General features: G+C 35.3%; 1 protein-coding gene across 1 annotated transcript; it reads right to left on the bottom strand.

Moving 5' to 3' along the window:
* Positions 1-5,257: 5,257 nt before the first annotated feature.
* Positions 5,258-6,563, bottom strand: CLE42 (CLAVATA3/ESR-RELATED 42). Its single transcript, XM_089441608.1, has one exon. It carries the CDS (start codon positions 6,035-6,037, stop codon positions 5,618-5,620), a length of 420 nt encoding a protein of 139 aa, XP_089297734.1. The 5' UTR covers positions 6,038-6,563; the 3' UTR covers positions 5,258-5,617.
* Between the last annotated feature and the right edge of the window lie 15,286 nt (positions 6,564-21,849).

Genomic DNA, 21,849 nt, shown 5'->3' with positions numbered 1-21,849 from the left:
TCTCTTGTATAGGAACAAATATTATGTTTCTAATTGTCAGGAGTTGAGAAATTTATTATTGAAGGATAATGTAGAATATACCATATGTTGGACACCCAACTATTCCAATAGTAAAGAGCCAATATTATTGGCCTAGAATTAAGAAAGTTGTGACTAGTTATATAGCCAAATGTATGTAATTCCAAAAGGTAAAGATTGAGCATAGACATCTAGTAAGATTGTTATAGTTATTTCCCATTCTTGAATGGATAAAATAGTTACTATAGATTTCATCACCAATTTTCCAAGGACCACAAGGAAACATGGTAGCGATGGATAAACTTACAAAGGTTGCACATTTTATTCTAGTTAAGATGAACAATGAGGAAACAAACGTTGTAGATATTTATATGAAAGAGATTGTCAAGATACATGGTGTGTTGATGGCAATAGTGTCATATAGATATCCCAAGTTCACTTTCAATTTTTAAAGGGGTTTTTTAAAAGGATTTAAGATGAGTCTAAATTTTATAATGACTTATATTCTAGAGTCAAATGAGAAGACATAAAGAATCAACTAGATAATTGAAGAAATGTTAAGAATGTATGTAATGAACAACCCTTAAGAGTGGGAATAGTATCTTAATCTAGTTGATTTTTCCTGCAACAAAGGGTATTTGGCATCATTGAAAATGAGCCTATTTGAAGCCTTATATGGGGAAAAAACACACACCACTGATTTAGCATAACCCATAAGATAAAGTTGCCATTGGGCTAGAATTGTAGAGAGAAATGAAGGAGTAGATGATAGAGCTTTGGAAAAATTCAGATGTTGCACATGATAGGAAAAGAAATGCAAATAATGGTATGGAACATAAAGAATTTAAAGTGGGTGAACATGTATTTTTGGAAGTAAATGCTAAGAGGAGGTGGGAAGTTACCCAAAATCGGAAATAAGATATCATGCGCCATTGAAACTCCTAGAGAGGGTAGGTCTCATTGCAGTTATGCTTGCATTTCCTACATCCATAAGAATAGATAATGCACTTCATGTATCTTTATTGAAGAAGTATGTTCTTGACCCTAACCATGTGATTGATTGGACTATGATCTAAGTGGATCACAAAGGATACTTTTCAGTAGAGATTGTATGCATCTTGGATCAAAAGTTAAAAGTTCTTAGGAATAGACTCATTGGTCTAGTAATGGTCTATTGGACCTACTACAATCCGAAAAATGTTATGCAGGAGCACAAGGAGGCTATGCAAAAAGATTACCTACAATATTTTGTACGTTTTGGGGAAATCTAAGTGTACATTATATATAAATGGATAAAGACTCCATTTGGGGTGTAGATGAGGTTCCTAGAGTCATTACAATGAGGCTTCTTGTCTAGCCTATTTTGGAGCCTTGGAGGAGATAAAGATTGTTTGATGGACTATAGTGCAGATAAGGAAATTTCATTCCTTAGGTTGTGCAAGCTAAAGGGGGATGAGAGACTACTGATTGGAATCATTGTAGGAGCCAATAAATTGTAAAATTGTTGATTATTATGATTCAAAATTTTGTATATGCATGCATGTACATGAATAGGGTGTTGTGCACTATCGACAATGTAAAATTAAGGTGGAGGGAAATGTAACATCCTAGTTTTTATTCCTAAATTAGTAATTTATAATTTCATATATTATGAATGGGAATGGGTTAAGTGATGTAGTGTGTAGAAATTGTATATGGAAAATAATAAAATGAGATGCACCACCGATTGCAAGATAGGCATGGACAAAGTCATGGGGGCCTATAATTTGACAATAGAGTGGCTTAGGGGTGGTGGGTGCGCTAAAAGGCGCTCTAGGGGTAAATCTACATACCCATAATTCCAAGTCTTCTTCCTGAATTAATTGTCATTACCATTTAATACCCATTTGATTTATTAAATCCAATCATTGAATGCATGTGTGAGGTTGGTATAAGAGTCATCTGAACTAGTTATTAAAGGATGTGGATAAGTATAATCATGTAAGACAATGGTGAGAGAGTCAATTCACTTAGTTCTTACAAATGGGATGAGTGCAATTGTCTTTGGGAGGAGTCAATGTCAACCAATCATGCATGGAAGAGTGAAACTCAAATGGAAAGAGTAGGACATTATGCAAGCAACAATAAGGGAGTAAAAATAGTGTGGATTATTGAGAGAGAAAGAAGCCACATTTATGTGTTGAAGCTAGTAATTAATCTGAGAAATAGGCTAGTATGTTTGTGAGAACTTATCATTGAGAAATTTACCCAAGAAACCATGTAAAGGTTGTTGTTAGAACTCTTGTAAGAACTATTTTTATTCGAGCCCCTAGTTGAGGAATTTCTGGCTAGTCTTGTCCTGGACCTTTAGAGGTGATGAAGATTTTTTAAGGAAATGTGGTGCACAGAAGGAAATCTCGTCGAGGTTGTTGGGATCATGATTTCCATTACACCAAAACTCCCATGTGTTAATAAACGAACGCATCACCAGAGTTAACGGATCCATGAAAGGTGGTTAAGCACATGTTGCGAAACACACGGGGAGCATTGGTATATCCCATGTCCAATAATCTCCCTCCCAACACGAGCCGAGTGTGATTCAAACTCGAGATCTTTGGCTCTCATACCAATTGTTGGAATTACAATTGCCATTACACTAAAACTCACATGTGTTAGTAAATAGACACATCACCAGAGTTAATGGATCCACGAGAACATGCCACCCTTCAAACATTACTTAGAAAAAAAAATTGTTATGGTTTATGTTGAGTCAAATTAATCACTTCCTCAAGGTTACATGTTGGTGAGAGTCTTAAGAGCCTATACACATGCTTTCAAATGTAGTGATATGTTTATGAACAATTATGGATTAATGTATTTTCCTATTGTTTAGCTCTAATGGTTATCTCCTTTATTATAAACATCAAAATTTGTCCAATTGATATGTATAAGATTATTTCTTCCAATTCCCGCTTCATGACTATATTAATTGTCTTTTACATTTCTCACTTCTTAGAAACAAGTTCATTGAATTACATTTCAGTGTTTCAGGTTGCTTTTAGGTTGCTTTGTATTTTAACTACTTTGGCTTTGCAATGGAGCATTGTGTTTTCTCCCCAACCAATATAGGGGATGTGAGTGAAGGTCATAATTGTGTGAAGGCTTGCTGGATTGATCTACCCCTAATAAGATTTCTATGTCTATCACCATTAAGAAATATGAGCTTTCTATGTCTATCACCATTAAGAAATATGATCCCTAGCATAGACAATTTGAGAAATAATAATATCAAGCCAAGAAAATTAAAAACAACATATTTACTTGCCCTTTACATAAGAAAAGTGTGTCTTCACCTTCACCATCCTCATGAGTTGTATGCTACAATGAAAGCTTCTCTCCTCATGATTAAAGATCACCACCCACTTAGCTTCTCACAAGAACCTATTAGAACATTGGAAACATCCCTGAAAAGCATTACTACCAATAGTTCAGAGAATATTTATCAATATTCCAACTTTAAGCATTACTACCAATAGTTCAGAGAATATTTATCAATATTCCAACTTTAATTTTAAGTAATAAAATATATTTATTGGTCAAAGTAATTTTAACCTTCTAATTATTTCAAGTCATAATTTTTTTTTCAAATAAATTATTTTATAAAAATATACACTTAATATTAAATTGTTTTATAAAAACATACCATTTTTTAAATAAACATATTAATGAGATGTTTTCACTAAATAATGTTGCCTTTTTACGCCGAGATATTGAGATTATACAAGTAAAACTACAGTAATTTAATATTGAGATTGTACAAGTAAAGCTACAGCCATTTTGTTTGTTGATACAAATATTTATTGCTATGAACATGTAGTTAACGATAAATGATTTAGCATTCATAGAAATTCAAGACATCTGGTATGAGTAAAATCTAAAGTTTATCCCCATGGTTTGATGATAACGTCCTTAATTACTACTCCACACTCCCCTCACTTTATTCGCTCAGACACTCGATACTGTATTAGTCCATAAAAGCCCGAAACAATTTGGAATAAAATGGACTTTTTCAGACCAAAACGCTTAGGTTTATACTATAATTCAACTGCAGAATCCTCCCTTTTCCATTAGGCAATTATAGGGCATGATAGTTTAACTTTGTTTTCTTCACCACTGCAAATGTCGTGGAGATTTTCAAAAATCCCTTAACATTGTGCTGGACGCAGCCTCCTTTTATTTTAGATATTCGTGTCAATAGCTTTCAGAAAACAGTCTTAGTCCTTGTTTAAATGAAAGTTGTATCATTACATGGCCTCCACAGGTGAAGAATAAAGACCAGGCTGTCCTCTGGTTAAGGGAAAGTGCATCTCGATTCTCAACTATTTTGAAAGTTGCTTTCTTAATCATTCTAATTTTGCATGGCATTTCAATCTAAACATACATCATTACGAAAGAATCTAATCATCGCACAGGTCACTTCCATTGTCAATTCCGAAATGTATGCGTTTCTACTTTAGCGGAGGCCCAACTGAGGAAAAAAGGATTTACAAAGGACCAAAAGACTATATCTGCTTTCGAACAACAAATCATCCACAGTTCAACAACTTTGACAAACCAAGAATCAAGCCACCTGCTAACAGAACTCAATTCAAAACATAAACCCAATAAGCGTAGACTCCTCAGTGTGAACTCATAGCTGCTTTTGGCGATTCCCTTCAAGAAGTATAAAAATAAAACCGTCTGCTACTTTTTAAGGCTGGCCAACATCCATCAAATAAAGTGCACATCTCACGAGAAAGCACTGGTCATTCCAATTATCCCATTCAAACAAATATTTGCATAAGCAATAGGCATCCATTAATTACAAACTAAACATGTGTACGGATGTCCAATGAGAGATTGTCAATCAAATAGAATCAGCCGAGGAAAATTAAATTAAAGAAAAAATAAAACTCCCATAAGTTGCAGGACACCTGCCTTGCTAAGCAAATTGCACTCTCAATCTGTCCAATACGGCTGTACAAAGCATCATAAAATGATTTTATGTTCAAACTTTTCAGAGCCGATTTTAAAAGCGCTGAAAATTGGCCACCCAATAAAGTATGATGCGTATTGCACAGACAAATCATGGAGATCATATGGAAGAAAATAATCAAAAGTATATCTCTCAAATTAATCAACACTCAGGGTTTGCAGTCTTCTGAAATTCATATATTCATGCACAATTGGCCTCAAAAATGACAATGCACAAGGCTTACAGTTCAGTCAATAAATATCTCTGTATACTCTTTATTCCCTTTTTTCCCCTCAATAAAAATAATTTGGCCTAATCGGCGGCCAATACTAGTTACCGGAAACAATGGACAGCAACATTCTAATAGCTTTAACAGTTTTTAACAAATTTAGCAGCACTGAGCAGCACATGATATATAAATATCTAAAGAAATAAGTAGACACCACTATATACTCCGCCGAAGCTTTGGTACTGTACACCCGATACAATTAAAGAGCTTCCTGATCTCATATGAAGCAACTGGTATACTGGAAAGACTAGCAAGTTACTGCAGCTGGTGCAAATGAATCAGGGTTTTATGACTGTGTTAATTACCTTGAAGATCTATCAATTTGATATTGGATTTGGCCCGCTGGGAACTTCATGATCGCTAGCGTTATAACGCCTAGAATTAGCCCAAGGCGAAGGAGGGCTTCGGCGGCCATGACGGCCACGTGACGGAGCAGCTGGAACATTGAATTGGTTCTGATCGGATGAAAGACGCCGGGGATTCGATCTTGTGACCTTGACATCTTGAGGCCGATGCATCTCCTGCGTGCAGTTTCTTTGCTTTTTCTGGCATGCGTTGATTGTACGCGCAGGCTCAACGGGCTGAGAGAGAAGAGGAAACACCAGCAGCAAAACGAGGAACAGATTAAATAGTCTTGAAAAAGTTATACGCCTACTTGACCTGTTATCATCTTTGCTTGTGCTCTGCCATTGTCTCAGCGTGCAATGGCACCTTGGATCCACTAAAGCATCTGCCATTCAGCTGCACTTTTTGCTTATTATACCCCAAACGATCCAGTGAGCTCAATTTCCATTAACTCTTTGTCACACCTGGCCCTGTAACAGGCGATTTCAATCAAAGTTCAAAAATCTTTAAACTCCAAACTGCTTAGCGCGAAAGGATTAATATATTCGCAGGCTCCTGAACTGAATTCCTATTAATCTTCAAATGAAAATCAGATCAATGCTGGAGATGTTTGGCTCTGAATGAAATGAATGCCAGGAGAATTTATAGAAGAGATAAAGATTCTCGTCTAAAGAAAAAGGAGCCGTGCCTGGGTTTCTTGTGTTTGCAGTTAGCACTATTTGTTGACTTTTAGCTGAATGTCTGTGTCACACAGCTTGGAGTTTTCTTGCTCCGGATTTCAAATGACATCGGCATTTATGTTTGGCCATCCGTGAAGTTAAAATCTAGATATATTTATGTAAGGTTCTGACTTGGTGCGAACAATGAAGGGGCGGGGCATAATAGCGCAGAAAGGGCGAGAAAAAGAGACAAGGGCGAGGATCATATAGCTTGCGTGACCAAATAACGAAAGCGGAAAAGAAAACTTGGCAGAACTTATATGAGAAGAGTAAAGCTCAAGCATCATGGCAGCTAGTGCATATATTTTTGCTTTGGGCATTTGCAATCGCCTTTTTACTCAGTCCGGCGGCAAGAAAGGAAAAATAAAGCAATACTAGGGTCCCAGTTAAAGCATCCTTTACCGACTCGAACACAGAGAAAAATTCCCTGAGATTTGTGATAGTGGAGATCTACTAAACAATTATGTGAGCACAGGATACCGCCTGTCGGTCAATATTCAGAGAGAGCAGAAACAGGTGCCCCCGCTTCGAAGTCTAAGTCTCGCGTACGACGTTTGTTTCAACGAGAACCAGCGTCTAAAAGGGTCCGCCTGCTCTGCTTGACCGAGTCGGAATCCGAATCCGGGGACTCCACTACGTAGACACTCAGTGCTAAGTAAAGAATGGCCGACTGTCTAGCAAGCCCAAGAAAGCTTGCGATAGTCCTACAACGAATATATTTATCTAATTTATAATTTAAATATATTATTTGTAAATTTTAATACGGATGGTATTTCTTGAGCTCCTCTTCCACACCACGAGGTACATTGACCTAGTAAGAACGGAAATTTGGAATGGTCAGTGAATATTTAATGGGAGCAATTTATGAGCCTCAGCAAGGAACATGTACAACTAAGGTACAGAGAGGATGAGATAATTGGGACATAGACTGACTTTCTAGAAACGCTAAGGTATGAAGTTAAATTTCAAAAGTCAGGTTCAATTAGGCTGAGATAAAGAGGTTTTAGTATGATAACATTTAACTTAGACACTTATTTATGATGTTTATTTTAATTTTAATAAATGGAGTTTTAAGTTAATTTTGAATTTATGAGACTTTGAAGGTGATTAGAAGTATTTAAAGGAAAAAAATTTAAAAAGATAATGTGATTTTTTTTTTTTTTTTTAATAGTTTTAGTTGTTGAGCAGTTTATTGAGTTTAGTATATGAATGGTGTCTCCTTTCTTAGATATATTATGCTTCTATTTCTCCTTTTTATAAAATAAAATATATATTAAAATCTATTATAATTAAAGCTAGGTGAAACAACAAATTTAGAGTATAGTTTTATGTCATTTAAAGACTTTTCAGGATTTGAGGTATAAGTGGAGATTCTCATAACCTCTAGGGCATGGTTAAATTATTCCTTAAGAACTTTGATCCATAACACTATGTTAGGTACTTGAATTTCTATTGAATAGTATGTTAACTAGAATTTTATTGAAAACATGTTTGATTTGGATAATCTTTGTTTTAGGTAATAGATAGTGTTGTTACCATTTGTTAACGTTAGCATTACTTATGATATTATAATATTGATTTAATACTAAGCTTCTACATCATCTTAACGAAGCTATAGAAAAACACATGGCACAATTATAGTAATTTAAAAACCTCTAAATTGAGAATAGAACATATGCAAGTACAATCAAGTACACATAAAAAAAGCTTTTCTATTAAGTATGATGATTCCTAAATGAGGGACTTATAGTCCACATGATTCGCTAGTATGGATTCTCTCAAGAATTAACTTATAATCTTTGCTTTTCTACCTTATGTAGAGATCTTAATCCTATGATATGACCTATGTTTTAAGTGTAGATTGCACACAACAACCAACTAATACTACTAATAATAAATAGGATTTTAAGTGCAAATTTTTATGTTGTTATCATGAAGCTAGTATATGAGGCTTGGTTATGCTTCTTTGCTTCAAGGCTTGATATCTTTCATGTTCTCAATGTTATATTCTCAAGAACCAATTGGATGACACAACCTTTGAATCTCTTTGGGAAATAACTTTATTTAAGGGTTCAAATCAAATTTCTTACATGTTTTATGTGTGAACGTGGATACCTCATTGTAACCACACTTCCACCTGTTCAACTAACCTCAGGTAGTGAAAGGTGTTACCTGCTTTCTTTAACTCAAATTCCAAGGTCTTTTATGAAGATGTGGTTATAAGGTATCACTTCTCTCAAGTTTGAGGAATTTTTTTTTGACTTCATCATCATACTAAGCTCACTAAGAGCTTTTTGGTGATATAAATTTATCTCAATTCGAGCCCCAGACAAAAAGTTATACTTGTTCTAAGTTCAACCTATTGAACGAAGTCATCTCATCATGTTGTATATGTGGCACCCATGTGGCCTCCATGTAATCCTAGAAAGTCATCACAGTGGGACCCACTATGTGAGGTCCACGCCAAGCTGGCATGACTTCTTGTTGTTGTTACCACCATGATATATATCAACTAACTCGGGAGCAATAGGTAGTGTCAGGGTTCCATTTCATAACCACAACTACATCGACACCATCCCACCAGCATGTTCACATTGGATTCACAACATACCATATCATAAGCGACAAATGGTGGGTGGTGATAAGATTCTTCAATGGGAAACATGGTTAGATTGACCTAACCCTTGTTAGCATTCCTAGTCTCATGTTTAGCAAACAATAGTTTACAACAATGAGTGACAATTAGTAATAGGTCTTTAACGCGAGAACCCTAATCAAGTTAGCCAATGTGACTAGCATGCTCATCATAAGGTACTACACTCACAATAGTCCACAACAATGAGGGGTGAATGTTAAGGTAGAGTATTGGTACTTTGGGTTCCGCTTTGTGTCCACTCTCATATGTTTGATCATTTATTAGTGTTCATCCACATGTATCGACCTGGTCACATACATGTGAGTTTCAACTCTATCGTCCACTGCTCTCGACAACATAGGCATATATAAAAGAACCAATCGGTTGGGTCTTATTACCTCGCACCCAACCCCTCAAGTTTTATGTCTTAAGGGCCCGAGGCTTGAGCCTAAAACTTATGTTTGTTATAAAAAAGAGGTAGCCCATACCACAAAGCTTCGAGGAGTTATGGCCTTAAGGCTTGAAACCTCAAACTCTGCATTTGAAAAGGTTAACAAGTACATGAATAGGTTTGAGCTATACATCCATTTACATGCCTTAAAGATCAACTATGTGGACATAAATACACCATTCCTAACATTAATCATGAACATTAAAATGGACAACACAATCTAGTCATGTAGTAGATTCAGGAACATAGATGATGTCATCTCAATAATGAATGCATGATGAGCCTTACATCCAAACATTCATCTACATTCATTACCACACAAGATCTTGCACCATTCACAACATAAAAAGGAACATCATAGCTCATAAGTTAATACACATGAGTATTTTACACTTATCTTTGTATTTAAATATGGTTGAAAACTGAAGGAGGGACTTCAATTTTCCACCCAACTGTAACAACCCGTGATTGATTTCCTATGTAAATAAAAATAAAACCAAGGTCATGGGACACATATTCCAAGTTGAATGTTGGGAAAAACATAGTGATGGGTATCAGTGGTGATTAATTAATGGCTATGGAAATTGGCAAAGGCACTGTCAAAGGCAAAGAGGCTATAATTGACATTTTATTTATGAAAATAAAGGAAAATATGAGAAAAGGGAGATGAAGGGTCACAAATTTGCATGAAAGGGAGATGAAGGGTCACGATATTGATCTAATACTAAGCTTCTACATCATGTTAACACCAAGCTATAGAAGAACACATGGCACAATTATAGTAATTTAAGTCTCTAAATCGAGAATGGAACATATACAACTACAATCAAGTACACATCAAAAAAATTAGCTTTTTTATTAAGTATGATGATTCCTAAATGAGGAAATTATAGTCCACATGATTCCCTAGTATGGATTCTCTCAAGAATTAACTTATAATATTTTCTTTTCTATCTGATGTAGAGATCTTAATCCTATGATATGACCTATGTTCTAAGTGTAGTCTGCATACAACAACCAACTAATACTACTAATAATAAATAGGATTTTGAGTGCAAATTTTTATGTTGTTATCACGAAGGAGGTACATGAGGGTTGGTTATGATTCTTGCTTCAAGGCTTGATATATTTCATGTTCTCAATGCTCTATTCTCAAGAACCAATTAGATGGCACAACCTTTCAATCCCTTTGGCAAGAACTTTATTTAAGGGTTAAAATCCAACTGCTTACATGTTTTATATGTGAACATGGATACCTCCTTATTGTAATCACACTTCCATCCGCTAAGTCGATCAGGCAGTGAAAGGTGTTACCTGCTTGCTTTAACTCGAATTGTAGGCCTTTTATGAAGATGGGGTTATAAGATATCACTTTTCTCAAGTTTGAGGAATTATTTTTTAACCTTATCATCATACTAAGCTCATTGAGATCTTTCTAGTGATATAAGTTTATCTCGATTTGAGCCCCAAATAAAAAGTTATACTTGTTCTAAGTTCATCCTATTGAACGACGTCATGTCATCATGTTGTATATGTGGCACCCATGTGGCCTCCATGTAATCCCGGCAAGTCATCACAGTGGGACCCACCATGTGAGGTCCATGCCAAGCTGGCATGATTGCTTGTTCTTGTTACCACCGTGACATTTATTAACTAACTTAGGACTAGGCAATGAGTCATAGACAGTGACATGGTTTCATTTTAGAACCACAGCTAGATCGACACCATCCCACCAACATGTTCACATTGGATTCACAATAGACCAGATCATAAGCCACAAATGGTGGGGCAGTGATAGGATTCTATAATAGGAAACATGGGTGGATCGACCTAACCCTTATTAGCATTTTCACTCTCATGTTACTGAGCAATAGTTTACAACAGAGAGCGACAAGTAGCAATAGGTCTCTAAGGTGAGAGCCATAATCAGGTTAGCTAACCCTACTAGCATGCTCATCATAAGGTACTACACTTGTAACAATCCACAATGATGAGGGGTAAGCATTGAGGCAGAGTATTAGTACTCAGGGTCTCGCTTTGTGCCCACTCTTATCTGTTTGATCATTTATTAGTGTTCATCCACATGTATCAACCCTGGTCACATACACGTGAGTTTCAACTCTACCACCCATTGATCCCAACAACATAGGCACACATAAAAGAACCAATTAGTTGGGTATTATTACCTCATGCCCAACCCCTCAAGTTTTATGGCCTAAGGGCACAAGGCTTGAGCCTCAACCTTCTTTTCGTTATAACAAAGAGGCAACCATACCACCAAGATTTGGGGAGTTATGGCCTTAAGGCTTGAAGCCCCAAACTCTTGATTTCAAAAGGCTAGCCAATACATGAATAGGTTTGAGCTATACCTTCATTCACATGCTTTAGAAATCAACTATGTGGACATAAATTCACCATTCCTAACATTAATCACGAACATAAAAATGGACAACACAATCCAGTCATGTAGTATATTTAGGAACATACATTATATCATCCTAATAATGAATGTACAATGAGCCTTACATCCAAACATTCATCTACATTCATTACCACACAAGATCATGCATGTTTCACAACATAACAAGGAACATCATAGTTCATAAGTTAACAAACATGAGTAATTTACACTTATCTTTATATTTAAAGATGGTTGGAAACTGAAGGAGGGACTTCAATTCTCCACCCAACTGTAACGACCCCTAGTTGATTTCCTATGTAAATAAAAATAAAACCAAGGTCATGGGAAACATATTCTAAGTTGAATGTTGGGCAAAACATAGTGATGGGTATCACTGGTGATTATTTAATGGTTATGGAAATCAGCAAAGGCAAAGAGGCAATGGTTGATATTTTAATTATGAAAATAAAGGAAAATGGGAGAAAAGGGAGATGAAGGGTCACAAATTTACATGAGAGGGAAATTGAATGAAAATGAAGAAAATAGAGGCCTTAATGATAAAAAGGCTTCTAAGGATTAGTTCACAACCTTTTGTCAGTTCAAATTTGGAGCTCTCTTGTATTCTCTCATTCTCTTATAATCTTGCGCACTTAGAGCATTCTTGGAGCACTCTATTATTCACTTGGATTTGGAGAAATAAGGAAAAGGAAAGAAATAAAGCACAAGGGAACAGTTGGATCAATGGGTACAACTAGATTTCCTTGCAGATAACAGGTTGCATGTGTGTTTTCCTTGTTGATTTATCGATGCATGGTGTATGCATGTGATTATTTGGCTATGTGCTGTCATTGGCAGGGAGGATTATCTGGATTGACAATGGTTTTAGCTTTTCCTTTCCATTTCTTAACTAACCATATATATATATATATATATATATATATATATATATATATATATATATATATATATATATATATATATATATAGATATATATAGATATAGATATAGATATAGATATAGATATAGATATAGATATAGATATATATATATATATATATATATATATATATATATATATATATATATATGTATATATATATATTGGTTGGTGCTCATAATTCCTTATGGTTATGGGTTGGAACAAACACTCTGGAAGCCCTAGAACAACTTGGGTTGAGTTACTAGTCCTGGAGCCTAGGTTGGGACAAACGTTTTGGAGACCTTGGTGGGTTGAGTTACTAGTCCCTGGAGTCGGGTTGGACAAATTCTCTAGAGCCCTTAAAGTATGTGGGTTGAGTTACTAGTTCCTGGAGCCCTAGACAACTTGGGTAGAGACCAATCTGGTTGGTGTTAGTGATGTTTGACCATGAGATGGAATCACCAGTTTAAGGTTCAGGTGGTTTAGCCTCTGGAATCTATGGTTTTGTTTTGTTTGGTTTATTCCATGAGATCCCACATTCATTCTTGGAATATGGCGTGGGGGTGATTTGTTGAAAGAGAGATTTGGTTCAACTCAATCTATGGTTGGGTGGTACATGGAAGTCCCTAACTTGGTAGGTATTTTCATATATTAATAAGAACTATTCTTCTATTGTGATTCATGCATATTTGTAGTGATGATGTTGGTGATATTATGGTTGAGTTTTCATGGTTCCTATGTTGGTTATTTACTGGTTATTTGTTGGTTACATGATGTATGTTGTTTATGGCTTTTGTCATGAATGGCTTAGCTATTGTTTGGTTGATTAATGTATGGAATAATAAGTATTGTTGCAATTATGTGGAGAGGGAATAGATCCTTTTCGGTGATTCTCATATGAATCTCAGACTTTTATGATCAGATATGCATTCATGGCATGTATCTTACATGTATGCCATGTGTTTGACGGAATGGCTAATATGTTCTTGTCATTCTAGGTCAAGTTCGAATATTTAGCTTTACGATTGTGTCAATTTTGATTCTTTGGTGAGCTTATTGAATTAGTAAACATATATGTATTTATATCTCAACTCTATTCCAACACTATCCACCAATATCCTTAACCAAATTAACTCCTTAGATGTGTAGAAAGAAAAAGTGTTTTCCACCTCAACACTTGATATTGCAATAGTTAGTTTTCACTTAATTTCATTTGATATTAATCCTCTAATGATTTTGAAACAATCATTATATGTACATCTTCAATCACCCAAATCCCCTATCCAATAAACATCAAAATTTCTTAATAAAGAGGAAAATTTTAAGGATGGAAATTTATCTTAAATTATAGGAACTTTGGCAAGTCCAACTAGTATCTAATATGCAATGTATAAGTGATATATATTTTAAAATATTCAAACATGTAATGAATTTATATAATAAATTTTTGGCATTTTTGAAGGTGAAATGATTTTATCCTATAAATTTTGGCTGAATCATTTTAGAAAAGCTGGAAATTAGTGAATCTTGTTTATGGAAAAAGAAATACAAAATTAGCTCATATGTGGAAAATAACGCCTAAAATTTCCCTTCCCATTAGCTTCAATGTATCACTCGTAGCTTGCACTGAATGTGATATGCATGTTTGAAGTACCCTTTAGGTATGTTAAAAGTCTCTATAATGTTTCTAAATGCTCTAGTATTGAACTTCAAGAGAATTGGCTCCTCTAAATTATACAAAAAAAATGTTCAACATGGTACAATCATAACACACATGAGGCTACCAAATACATTCATGTATGGAAAGTTGTTCTTTTTTGCAACTTGACCCATGCCTTTGGATTCATGTCCTTAGATAATTTGAATCCAATTTCCATTGGAGTTGCACTCATACTACATTAACCCATCCCAAATTCTCGAAGAAGGCTATAAATGTAACTAAATTTGCTCAAGATTTTGTACTCAAACACCAAGACAATACCATAATTCACCATAGTAAGACATATCAAAATCTATTTTCATTCTTGTTATAATATCATTAATATTAACAAATGGTTGAAAATACAAGTACATCATCCACATATACTGCTAATGTTTAAAAATCTCACCCATAGACTTGATGTAAAAATATTGTCTCATGAAACAAATTCCAAAAGCTTAACCATTTAATATATCCATAAAAAATTTGATACTAAGTTTTGGAGGACTCCTTCAAGCCATACAAAGTCTTCTATAGCCAACAAATGAAATTCTCTCTATCATGAATCTAATTCTACTTATGATTCAAGTTGTATGAATATCTCCTTCAATTCACCATTTAGGGAAGTCCTATACAAATCAAGTTGATAAACTTGTTCACTTAATTAATAACATCCATAAGTGATCTGTTGTTGAATGTTAGTTTTGTTGTGCTAATTTCAACATAAGTGATCTGTTGTTGAATGTTAGTTTTGTTGTGCTAATTTCAACTTCAGAATTAAAAACAATTGCTCATAATTTTTTTATGTGCATAGGTTTCCTTTATGGTGTTTGTGAATGTAATATGTAAATTTGTCAAGTTTTATGTCAAATTCACGAAAAAAAATAGCATGTAAATAAAGTGTTGAACAACAACAAACAAATATACAAAAAACCATCAAAATGAACACTTAACACATTGTTTTGATGAAGGAGTTCACCCCAACTAGGCTAAATCTCCTTAGTCTAGCTTCCATGGCTTGGGCATCTGTATTAGATCAAAATGGAAAGATATGTTGTTTACAATGCTCTACTTCTCTTGAAACTTGCTTCAATGTGATCAGAACATTAAAATCATCTAGGAATGACTTTTTTTGAGCCCAAATTGGTCGAAAATTGCCAAAGTTATGGCCTCTTCAGTTTCTCATAGGAAATCTCCACTAAAACTGTAGAAACTCCAGTTAACTCCACTAAATTTGGAGTAGGTCCAAAATTTTCGGCTCCGCTAAAATTACCACCAAATTAATTGCCGCAATTAATTATGGATAAGCACAGTTTAATTAAGGGTTAATCTACAGTTAGCACATTTAATGGTGCAGTTATGGTTAACTACTGGCCGATAGTTTCGTGGTAGTGGTCACATGGGATGGGGATGGCCCTCTCTTCCCCCAACTGCCAATGACTTAAACGTTAAATAGAACTTGCACCCATTGATTGTTAAGACATAACAGTGTGGGATAATGGTGGAGCATTGGTCTTGTGAGGGCGAGGTCGCGGGTTTGATTCCGCAAACCTGCCATAAAATTTTGCAATGCACGCCAATGTTGATAGGCCATTGGGAGGGACACGTGGTAGCCTCCAAGCTTGCCACATGTCACCTTCTCATTGGTCCTTCCCCGACTAATGAAAAACGCCAACTCACCAAACTGTGGGACCAATCAAAATGCGCCACTTGGTGAGACCTCATTGGCCGTTGACCAACGTTTGACCTGCACAGTCACCTGGCACGTTAGCAATACAAACTGCTGACTGTGCAGTGATTGTAGTTTGTTTTTCAAAATTCCTCTATTTGGAAAAGCGAGCAGAACACGATATCTTTCTCATACGAACTACGTTTTGAGTGAAATGAGTTGCGGTGGGATCATATCGCTGAGACAGATGCGGTTGTTCAATTTTTGAGCGATTATGAGCACTTTGATTTTTGAGCTAAATACTGATTACCTGATCAATAATACTGGTGAATTTTTTTCCTAAAACCTGACTCTTGCATTTTGATTAGATCATTTTTCCACCAATCATGCTTTATACCAATCGGATAAACTATCATGCTAATGCTTCATATTGAAAACCAACTTGCAACAAATTCCTTTCCCTAGAAGGAAATATTACAATTTTCCACGTTGACTTTTAACAAGCATTCAAAATTTTCACTTGGAGAATTATTCTAATGCTTTTCATCATTAGTCTCTAGTTCTTGTTGGAGAGAATTAGGCTCTAAAAAGTTCTCTATCCCATATATAAATTCATGGATCCATTGTGATGGTATTTTAACTTTCGTTGATTTTAATAGTATTTGTTCCTCAAGAATAATATTCTCCCCATCCTTAGGTTCCATTAGTTGAAGATGTGACTCCTTTATAGATCAAGTCTCATGCTAATTATCAAGTCTTCTTTGACCTACTTGTCATATGGTTTGAATCCCTATGTTAATTTCAATGATCTAAAAAGGACTAACACCACGACAATCATCATTGAATTCAAATATCAAGAGTTTTTCTATAGCATCATTTTCCATTTTCATATCTCCCAATCTTAGGTCACCATCATACCTCACCATGATGTTGTTCATGTCCTTTTTATTGTGTTTTATTTTTTTCATTTGATACACAGACATAATAAGGGAACCAAAATGCCTTAATTATCGATTAATTATCATTTTCACATTCCATGCCGTATAGGGTATATAATATTGTGATTGGTAGCACCTCCTAGAAATATGTTGTTGTTATAAATTGCTTAGTAAAAAATGTCTTTGGAAAGGCAACATTATTCAACATGAATCAAACACTCTCAACTAGTGCCTATTCTTCTCTTCGTAACACTTCTATTATAGGGCACAAGGAATGATATGTAATATGCCTTGAAATTATGCCTTAAGGGAATATTCACCAATATTGTCACACCTTATCTCTTGATTGAGCTTGTTTCTTTCTCAACAACAACTTGGAACAACTTAGAAACTTTTATTGGATTTATCTTTTCTTTCTAAATATAAATAAAATATTTCTTGGAAAATAAAAATAAAGGAAAAATGAAAAGCTTCAACAAATGATAATATTTGCCTTTGTTTGCACATACTGTTTTGAACAAGCTCCAAACATTCTTTGGCTCATTGCATATGTTTCTTAAATTATGAATAGAAACCAATGTTGCTTCCAAAAATACAACATTCACAAATGTCAAATGACATATGCACTTGTAGGTTTAAATCTCCAACCAACATCCCTTCCATCAAAATTTCTAATGTCCATGTAATAACATGCCTAAATTTATAATGACATATCAATACATTAGAAGATTTTATAAAAGCATCTTAAGTCACTTTATGCATAACCTTTTACAAATTACTTTTTATTTATTTCTTTCACGGTCACCTTTTCACCTTAGTCTTCAATATTTTAACTAAAGAAATTCTAAATTTGATTTAAAAACATGTTTATGAATCAAATCACAAACAAAAAAATACATAATGATAATAAAAACATGAAAACATTATGGGTTTCTTTACATATATCCTTTAATAATGCCACTAAGATAGTCACTTTACTTACAACTTCATACTCTTATCCCCTCTTAAGATCATTTTTCTCTTTTATGGAAACCAATTTGTATTACATAAAACATAATCCAACTAGAATAAATTAACAACCAAACTTTAAAAAATTGGTTAAATCCCTTTGTCCCTTATTTTAACAAAAAAAAATTAGACACTAGCAACCAAGCTTAAGTACTAACATCCAAAAAGAGCCTCTTACTTCTAAATACATTGCAAAAAACAATTGATCCAAATTTTTTTTGATTAAATTCCTCTTTCCCTTGTTATAACGAAAAAAATTGAGACCATTCTTTTTGGTATGTCCATTTTGAAAATAGTGAAAACCTTCACTTTTTTCTTCTCACCTTTCGAACCTCCATGAGAAGAGATTAGATTTGATTATTGTTATTTGACCTTTCCAATAGTGAAGAACAATGTTGAAAAAACCCAACTATTCAAAATCAACCCAATGGTATCGCCTTCCTTTTGCTCATCCAAGCATCTATTCTACATCCTTAAAAAGTCAAATTTTTCATTGACCCTAAAACCAACCATTCCAGCCTATGAAGGAAGCACACTCCACTAAGACTCCTCGATTAATTTATTATTTATAAAAAAAATCCCAGCAAACTTTAAATTTAAAATAATGAATATATTATCTTTAAAAGCGGAAGGTCTAGACGATACGTGTTGCCCGATGCCAGGGAACTAAACAAAAATAAGGATAAGATATTTCTTTCTTTCAAATTAAGTTTCGCGTGTATGCCTGAACGCTATTATAAGAAAGTTTCTCAAAACTTTATACCATTTTCCAATTACCTTTAAACATATTCCAGGAAAGAGCGAACATTAGTGTTAAGAGTGAATCTAATGGAATACGTTAATTAATGGATTTAAATATGAGAATGGGCATCGTCTTTCTTTTATTTTTATATAGAGATATTAGTAGTGGTGTATATGGGTGTACGTACTTAATAAAAAAAGGTTTTAATTGTCAATTATTTGCTTGACAAGGAATATAGGAATTGTCAATTGGTATGTTAGGTTAAGCCATCATCAGGTGAAAGCATAGGCCAACAACTCATTATCATGTCCCCCTCATGTAATAATATTTCAATCATACTTTATCATATATATTATAATTGTTCCAATGACAATCTAAAGCAACGTTGAATGAACGCATAATGAACATTACTTTGAATTCCTAGCTTGTGGAAACCTATTCCATTATAAAAGTAGTGCCTATGTGGACATTATTATCATATCAATACAAATATAAAATATAGCATAAAAGTTGTACCTTATAAACCCAAATTACGATGTTATGATTATTAATCAAGGGTACAAAATGCTTTATCTTATTAAATCTTAAGGCCAAAAGAAGACCATCTCATCACAACATTGGTAGACTCTCTATTGGTTGGTTCCACTCGTTCTCTAATCAAATTTTTAGGGGAGTTCCGTATCTTTATTATATTGGTTGCAGGTATGTTATTACGTATTTAGTTTTATTTTGATTTAGGTATTAGTTTGTTTTTGTTATACTGGCTGTAGCCATGTTGTTAGGCATTTAGTTTTATTTTGATTTAGGTATTAGTTTGTTTTCGTTATACTGGCTGTAGGCATGTTGTTAGGCATTTAGTTTTATTTTGATTTGCGTATTAATTTGTTTTTGATAAAAAATTTATGTTGTTTATTTATAGTTGAATTCATTTTTGTTGTTTTTTATTATTATTTAAATTTATTTATTAGTAAATTGATTGGTTGAGGTTTTATTATCGATTCTTTAGTAACTTTCATTTTTCTTAGTTACTAATTTATTGTTTTTAGATTTATTTCTTTTTTTATTTAATTATTTAATTTTGACTTTTTTTAATTTTTTCTATTATTTCCATTTCCATGAATTATATTTTTTCTTCATATTTTCAATTTAAGATAACTTATTATTATATTAAAAAATATACTATATATATATATATATATATATATATATATATATATGCTACTGGGATGATGATAAATGAGGGTAAATCTACTATCACGACTGTTGGCTGCTCTCGCCATGAATCTGCTTATGCAGCCCAGCGGTTCCCCTTTACCTCAACCAGGCTATCTGATGGCATCAAGTACTTGGGGTACAGGCTGAAACCCCTTGGCTACAAAATAGCAGATTTGACTTGGCTCTTTGCCAAGGTGGAGAAAAGACTCCATATCTGGTATCATAGATACCTCTCTAGAGTCGGTCGCCTCACTCTCATTAAAGCTGTCATCGAAGCCTCGCCTGTATACTGGATGACACTGGCTTGGATACCCCGAGGAGTCCTAAACAGAATACAGATCATATGCTCCAGATTCTTATGGAAAGGACAACAACCTGGGCGAATCTTCGCCTGGGTAAAATGGGACACCATTGCCAGACCTAAGAGATGGGGTGGCTGGGGTATCAAGCGACTTGATCTGTTTGCTAAGGCCCTAGCTGCCAAACTAGGCTGTCTGTTTCGCCTGGGTAAAATGGGACACCATTGCCAGACCTAAGAGATGGGGTGGCTGGGGTATCAAGCGACTTGATCTGTTTGCTAAGGCCCTAGCTGCCAAACTAGGCTGGCTACTCCTGACTACAGACAGCCTCTGGTCACGAGTGGCACAAGCAAAATATATCAGACCCTCCCAACTCATGGACTGGTTCCGTCGACATCACAACCCAGGGCCCAATATCTCAAATATTTGGAAGGTTGTATTACTCTCCCTCCCGCTTCTCAGGGAAGGCATCACTTGGCGCATAAAGAGTGGACAGGACGTGAGGATTGGCATTGACCCCTGGGTAGGATGCGGCAACCTACACAGGCTCTCGGATGATCTCATCAGACACCTTCATGACAGGGGGATAACTCACATCAATCATATAGGGGACAATGCAAACTCTACATTCCTACAACAGGCCTGGTTCACATCCGCTACCTTGGACATCCCAGTACAGTGGCAACCTGAATGGAGCGCATTTACTGAGGCCCTCGCTTAGGCCAACATCAGACTATCTGAAGGGCCCGACGAACTCATATGGGCCATCGCTAAACATGGACGTTATACTCCAAAGGAGGGATATCTGAAGCTTATGGAACCTTATAAGCCCCCGGACATCAATCCTCAATGGAACAGGATCTGGAAATTGCAGGCCGCACCTCGTTGTCGTTTGCTCATGTGGAATATCATTTTCGACAAGATCCCCACAGGAGTAAACCTCTTGAAGAGATCCTTCCACGGCCCTTTCAGATGTCATCTCTGTTGTTGTGAGGAGGAGAGCACTGATCATCTATTCATCCACTGCTCTGTCATACGAACATTCTGGCACAGCATATCTGCTCATATACCTGACCTCAAGGATTGGCACGGATCTAACAGCAAGGATGCTTGGAGCAATTGGATTAAAGACCACGCGGACAGACTCATTAACTTACCCCTGCTCGTCTGTTGGGCCATTTGGATTGCCCGTAATCACATCATCTTTAATAACAGGCCCCCTAATTGGCCATCCATCCTGAGTCACACTATTGCTGACTTCAATCTTCTGCCTACGTCTGTGAGGAGCATTCCTACCCGCACTTTCACCCCCCTCACCATTGACAGAACCAAGCCTTGGGCCTTCTTCGACGGCTCTGCCCAGGATACTGGATGTGGCGGGGGTGCTGTCCTTTATTTGAATGAATCCCACTGCTTTAAGATACAGATCAAATACCCAAATGGCACCAATAATTTCTCTGAGCTCAGCACAGCCAAACACATCATATATTTTGCTATACAAAAACAGT

Source organism: Pinus tabuliformis, chromosome 9 (assembly GCF_031772625.1).
Source record: "Pinus tabuliformis cultivar Carrire ecotype Pingquan chromosome 9, CPIR1, whole genome shotgun sequence".
Classification (NCBI taxonomy): domain Eukaryota; kingdom Viridiplantae; phylum Streptophyta; class Pinopsida; order Pinales; family Pinaceae; genus Pinus; species Pinus tabuliformis.
The sequence above is the reverse complement of the archived record's forward strand: the minus strand, read 5'-3'. Positions and strand labels throughout refer to the sequence as shown.

What these genes read in the sequence shown, in the direction of transcription:
- CLE42 (XM_089441608.1), bottom strand. Translation starts at nt 6,037, where the DNA reads ATGGCAGATGCTTTAGTGGATCCAAGGTGCCATTGCACGCTGAGACAA.